Genomic DNA, 6,584 nt, shown 5'->3' with positions numbered 1-6,584 from the left:
GAAGGAAGGAAGGAAGGAAGGAAGGAAGGAAGGAAGGAAGGAAGGAAAGGGAGGGAGGAAGAGAGGAAGAGAGGGAGAGACAGAAGACAAGAGAAGGCTGAAGAGATGGCTCAGCAGTTAAGAACACTGACTGCTCTTCCAGAGATCCTGAGTTCAATTCTCAGCAACCACACGGTGGCTCACAACCATCTGTAATGAGATCCGATGCCCTCTTTTGGTGTTTTATGTCTGAGGACAGCAACAGTGTACTCATATACATACAAAAGATAAACAAATCTTTTAAAAAAAAAACATTGTTAAATCTTTCTAGGTTGAGAAGCTACAGCCAAGAAGGGGAGGTGGGCAGTGGGCAAAGGGCCTATAGAAGAGAAGAGATGGGTGGTATGTTGTCATAGCTAATCGGCTAGTCTAGTGTTCAGGATTGCCCCATTCCAGCCTGAATGTGGGTCTTATGGCAGAACGGGAACTTAAAGCTAAGTCTGTTACCGGTTTCTCTTTCTGGGATATGGGGATGACAGTGATTTGTGAGGGAATGGTAGAGTTTGTGGGGTGCCATCAGGTGTGGGCAAGTCTGTCTATACATACCCAAGAACTGGGGCAACTTCACAGTCATATTTTATGACTCATATATGTGACCGTCTCAAAGACTGTCAACTGAGTCAGCTTCGCGGGGACCGCACCGCACCGTGCCTCGCTTCCCTGTCCCCACCTTGAAGGACCCTGTGTGAGGCTTTCACACACACATGCGCGCGCGCACACGCACTCGCGCGCGCAGTCGGCAGGTGGCCATGGTGCCTAGTAACTGACTGCCAGCACTGGCCTGTGGAAAGAGGAGGTCACAATGACCGAACCAGCCGTTGTTATAACCCCCACCACAGTACCAAGAGAAGACCTGGGTCATGGGGAGACGCTCCTTACAACTGCGGTAGGCTAGCCTGTTCCTTGTGCCCCCCCAGCCTCCGCCCATGGAGCCCAGTGCCTTTTCCACATCCCTACTTCAGTCCCATGAGCTACTTAGCCTTCTTGCCAAGGGTCTTATCTAGCCTGTAACTGCCTGATTCTTTGTTTTATTTCATTGTGATTTGATTTTCTTTTTTTCTGCCACTTCCCTTACCTTCTCTCTCTACTCCCATCCCACCTACTGCCACAATTACTAGTGTCAATTTCCAAAAGAATGAACAGTTTGCAGTTCTACCAGATATGCTCTATCTGCCCTACCTCTTCCTTTTTAGTACTTTAAAAAATAAAATTAGGTGAGAGATATTTAGCCTATCATTTATCTTCTCCTTTAAAGTGAATCTAAAATGATAGATGGTTGGATTATAAATCTCTTGTCTGGATCAAATGGACAGCTCATTTCTTCTGGATTGGTCCTGTTACCCGTTCCCAGTCCTACCTACCTCCGTTCTCTGCTTTGGAGGAAGATGTGGGAAACCTGTTTTGACCTGCCTGAGAACATTTTCGTTCTGGCTGCAAAATGAGCAGCTAAAAAACCAACAGGAATCTAATAAAAGAACGTACCGGGTGGGAAGAGGTTGGTTTGAATATACAGCATGCTGTACCGAACCATGGAAACTGCTTTGCTCTTTAGAGAAGTGTACATAGTTCACAGTGGCACTATAGAGCTCGTAGAGTTGATTTCAGTTAGAAGACTGAGTTGCATCCGTCATTTTTACCAATTATTCTTTTGGGTATTCTTGCTTGAGATATCCCCTATTTCATATTACAAACTGAAAGTAGAGTTTGATGTTTTCATGATTTGCAATAGCACAAAAGGAAAAGCAAAACATCCAGGTTCTGTGGGCAGTGGGGCTGAAGCAAACTTGTGTTCATCATAAATGTATATGGAGTGCTTACTGCAGAGACAAGAAACCCATGGGAAACTACGGCATACCCACCCATCTGTTTCTTAACTTGACAGATGATATGTAAAAAATAAAACCTACCATTTATCAAGCAATGACTTAATAAATGTGGCTGTGTGTGTGTCCTGCCCGTCTCTCCCGACAGGGTCTCACTATGTGGCTCCCTGGGTGGCCTGGGAGCAAAGGAGTCATGGCCTAACACTACCTAATGTTCTTACAACATCACTGTGAGGTAGGGACATTTCTTTTAGTGTCACCAAAGGAATTTTAGATACTTAAAACCTCTTACTATCTTATCAATGTAAGGAAATAGTATTGGCAAAACATAGGCAGCTTTCATTTTAATAATGATAGCTAGTTGGTTTGATATAGGCAATTTAGTTTCCTCAGGTAAGTAATTTCAAGAGATCACTTTCTAAACAAATAAGCAGGTTTGTGTTTGCTCATAGAAACAAGTCCAGAAGACTCCAGGTCTTGAGAGAGAAGGATGGTGGAGGCTAACAGTAACGGTATGTACATCCTTGAGAAGGATGGTGGAGGCTCACATTAATGGTCTGTACACCCTCACTCTTTCCAGTTCAATGCTTTTTCTTCCCATTAAGGTTTTAGTCAGTCTTGCCTTTTCAGTTAACAACACTTAACTGTGAGAAAACCAAGTTTGTTCAGCTCTACTCATGTTGCATTTCTACTTATGATTTTAGGATTAACATATGACGAGAAGTTAGCTTTCAGTGTTGAATGTAAGAGTTTAGAGTGGAACGGATCTAGGGATCTAGGTGCTTACAGAGTGGCCAGCTAAGGCCAGCCTACAACCTTGGTCACATCCAACCACTCCAACCTATGACCTCAGTCACATCCACTCTAGAAAGGGGATTTGACTTCTGATTTTGTCGCATATGGCAGAGAAGCCAGTTTATTAACATGATGTCCTAGTCAGGGTCACTATTGCTCTAATGAGTGCTATGCCCAAAGCAACTTAGGGAGGAAAGGGTTTATTTCAGCTTACACTTCAGGTAACAATCCATCACTGGGGGAAGTCAGAGCAGGAACTCAAACAGGGCTGGAACCTGGAGGCAGGAGCTGATGCAGAGCCATGGAGGATGTGACTTACTGGTTTGCTCCTCACAGCTTGCTCAGCCTGCTTTCTTAAAAAACCCAGGACCCCAGGCCATGGATGGCACCACCCACAGGGGCTGGGCCTTCCCCTAATAAATCGCTAATTAAGAAAACGTCCTCCAGTCAGATCTTATTTTCTCAGTTGATGTTCCCTCCTTTCAGATAACTCTAGCTTGTGTCCAGTTGACTTAAGTCTAGCTAGCACAGATGGTCAGTCTATAAAGTACATAACAATCAGCTGGTAACATGAAAGAATGGCCCATTCACTCTCTCAAAGGACACTTTTGTATTACAGACATACATCTATCAAAATACTTTAAAAAGAGAGGCAAATTTCAGGCAAACTAAATTGAACAAAAGACATGGGCTGAATACTCACTGGAAAGATAGTCAGAGAACAGCAGGTGCCAGAACTTCAGATCTGGCCATTCAGCCACGTTGTGGTCATGATCTGAAGTACCAAACCCCTTCTTTGCCCAAGCAGGCCATGTGATGTTCACCTTCCTCCTGAGGCTGCCATTATATTTCACCTCACTCTTGAGGTTCCTTAGAAACATTGTATCCACTAGCTAAGACACTGGGCTCTGTATCCACTCACTGGCCTGCAATCTATTGCCGAAGAACTACAGCTAGATACTCATTACCTTTCAACAAAGTAACTTTTGGGCTAATGAGAATATTCAGAAAATAAAAGTGCCTGCCATTAAGGCTGAGGCCCTGAGTTAGATCTTCAGGCCCCATGTGAGGGAAGGGGAGAACTGACCCTTCTGACCCTTACGTGCACACTGTGGTACACGCCACACCTCACTCCACATAAAATAAACATATAAAATGTGACTTTATTTTTCTTAGACAGGGTTTCACTATATAGCCTTGGCTGGTCCAGACCTCATTATGTAGACCAGGTTGGCCTTAGACTTGCAGAGCTCTGAGATTAAAGGGCACTTGCAATAAAGTTGTGGTTTTTATTTTTTGGGTTTTTGGTTTTTTTTTTACAAATTTATTTATTTTATGTATATGAGTACACTGTAGCTGTCTTCAGACACATGAGAAGAGGGCATCAGATCCCATTACAGATGTCTGTGAGCCACCATGTGGTTGCTGGGAATTGAAGAAAAACTCAGTGCTCTTAACCAATGAGCCATCTCTCCAGTCCACCTGTAATAAAGTTTAAAGATAACTTTTAGCCCTGATTCTAGAGCAGTGTCTTGTAGTTGCTTAAGAAAGGAATCACTCACAATTCTTTTGAAATATTCTTCTATGTTTGGGAACAGGGTGGCTGGAGAGATGGCTCAGTGGTGAAGAACAGTGACTGCTCTTCCACAGGACCTGGGTTCAATTCTCAGCACCAACATAGCTGCTAACTGTTGTTTAATTCTAGTTCCAAGGGATTCAGCATTCTACACTGGCTTCTGTGTATTCTGCACAAATGTAATAAAATATCTTATGCATAAAATAAAAATAAAGAATATTAAGAAAAATGATTGTTAGGGGTAGGAGAGATGGTTCAGCAGTTTAGATCACTTGCTGCTCTTGCAGAGGTCCTAGATCCTGGTCTCAGCACTTACTTGGTAGCTCAAAATCACCGATAACTTCAGTTCTAGGGGATCTGACATCCTATTCTGACTTCCGTGGTCACTGTACACACATGTGGTACACAGACATACATTCAAGTAAAACACCAATTACACCTTTAATCTAGTACTTGGGAGGCAGAGGTAGGCAGATTTCTATAAATTCGAGGCCAGCCAGGGCTACCTAGTGAGACCCTGTCTCAAAACAAAATTAAAACAAACAAATTCACATTCAATATCGATTCACATACAATTTAATAAAAGTATTTATTAAAATTGATAAAAGTTTCTTAAAGTTAGAAATGACCCTTCAAGAACAATGTCTTACAGGAAGTCACAGGTCTACACAGATCTTACAGGGAAGTCACAGGTCTACACAGAACTTACAGGGAAGTCACAGGTCTACACAGATCTTACAGGGAAGTCACAGGTCTACACAGAACTTACAGGGAAGTCACAGGTCTACACAGATCTTACAACCAATGTCAATTCCCCACAGAATACTCCAATACCTGGTACTTACCATTTAAGGACTTTTATTGAAGAAGCCCTATTAAATCCAGTGAGAATAACCTACAATTTTAAAAATGAAGGGAGGAAAAGGCCCCCTCTTGTGCTGAGAAACGATCCAGTCCCAACTGACCTCCCGCAGTATAGTCCTCCCGACTTCCTGGAGCTGTTGAAGAATCAGATGGCCTCATACTCTTTCAAAGACAAGCCCCGGGAAGACCCCAGCTCATTAGTTGACAAAGACAAGGTAAGACACTACTATCAGTGTTTTGTGAGAAAAGTTGCAAGAGTGTGTGTGTGTGTGTGTATGCGCGTGCGTGTGCATGTGTGTATGCGTATATGTGCGTATGTGCTTTAGACAGAGTGTATACCCAACCCTTAAGGAAAACCCCAGCCTATCTCATTCCCTATAGAAATCAAACAAGGCAAAGACTGCTCAGTAGTCACCATGCTTGCTGTTGTTGCAGAGGTCCTGAGTTCAGTTACCTGCAACCATGTCAAGCAGTTGACAAACCATAACTAAAGCTCCAGGGGAGCAAATGCCTCTGGTCTCTTTAGGCATAGATCTCTGTTTACGTTTGCACACACACACACACACACACACGCACACACACGCACACACGCACGGCCCTATTTATGTATAAAACCAAATAAATCTAGAAATGGAAAAAGGGCTATGTGGCTTGCAAATGTGTCCAGTAAGATCTTTCCTGTGAAGTCTTAACTAAACTGAAAGACAGTGAGTCAGGTCCTGGCAGGATCCCCTCATCTGGGGACCTTTGGCTCCGGCCTTAGCCACCATACACTGGCCTCTTGAAGCAGTTGATGCTGTGGTTCCTCTGGGAAGTGCTGACTCTCGCTGATCAGCCTTCATGTCAACTGCTGAGGTACAGTGTGGTAGGGAGCACCAGTAGGGAGCACTAAGGCAGAGTTCTGTGTAGGCTGACTGGAAAGCACCCAGTTAAGTAGGGTTTGCCTGGACCTTGGTAGATGAACATGTTTTCTTCTATGTGACTTTTTTTTCTTTTAAAGATTTATTTATAACTGTGTGTCTGCGTGTGAGTAGAAACCAGAGCTGCTGCCCCCCCCTCCCCGGGGCTGGAGTGGTTGTGAACTGACACAGGTACTGGGCACTGGGCTCAGGCCCTCTACAAGTGTTCTTAACCAGGTAGCTGTCCCTGCAACCCCCTTGCAGGACTCTAACACCTACTACATACACCCCATACATGTTAGCTAAGTGTGTTGAAGTAGGCTGAAGAGATGTTATTTCTGTTTTACCTGCAAGAAAACTGCTGTAAATAAGAAACTGACTAACTCATCCAAGACACAGCGTAAAACAAACAAAGCATTTTATTTATTTATTTATTTATTTATTTATCTATTTATTTTTCTGAGATGGGTTTCTTTGCATAGCCTTGGCTGTCCTCAAGCTCAATCTGTAGACTAGGCTGACCTTGAATTCAAAGATCTGCCTGCCTCTGCCTCTGCCTCTGCCTCTGCCTCTGCCTCTGCCTCTGCC

The 6,584-nt window shown here is 43.7% G+C and overlaps 1 protein-coding gene across 1 annotated transcript in view; it reads left to right on the top strand.

Moving 5' to 3' along the window:
* Positions 1-767: 767 nt before the first annotated feature.
* Positions 768-6,584, top strand: part of Stpg4 (sperm-tail PG-rich repeat containing 4) — a 34,126-nt gene continuing 28,309 nt past the window's right edge. Inside the window, exons 1-3 of the mRNA XM_028765176.1 lie at positions 768-925; positions 2,315-2,374; positions 5,055-5,312. Of these exons, the coding sequence (XP_028621009.1) occupies positions 842-925; positions 2,315-2,374; positions 5,055-5,312 (402 nt within the window). The 5' untranslated portion in view covers positions 768-841. The remainder of the gene's footprint in view (positions 926-2,314; positions 2,375-5,054; positions 5,313-6,584) is intronic.

The sequence above is a fragment of the Grammomys surdaster genome, unplaced genomic scaffold, assembly GCF_004785775.1.
Source record: "Grammomys surdaster isolate TR1022 unplaced genomic scaffold, NIH_TR_1.0 149, whole genome shotgun sequence".
NCBI classification, from domain to species: Eukaryota; Metazoa; Chordata; class Mammalia; order Rodentia; family Muridae; genus Grammomys; species Grammomys surdaster.
This window is presented reverse-complemented; position numbering and strand designations above follow the sequence as displayed.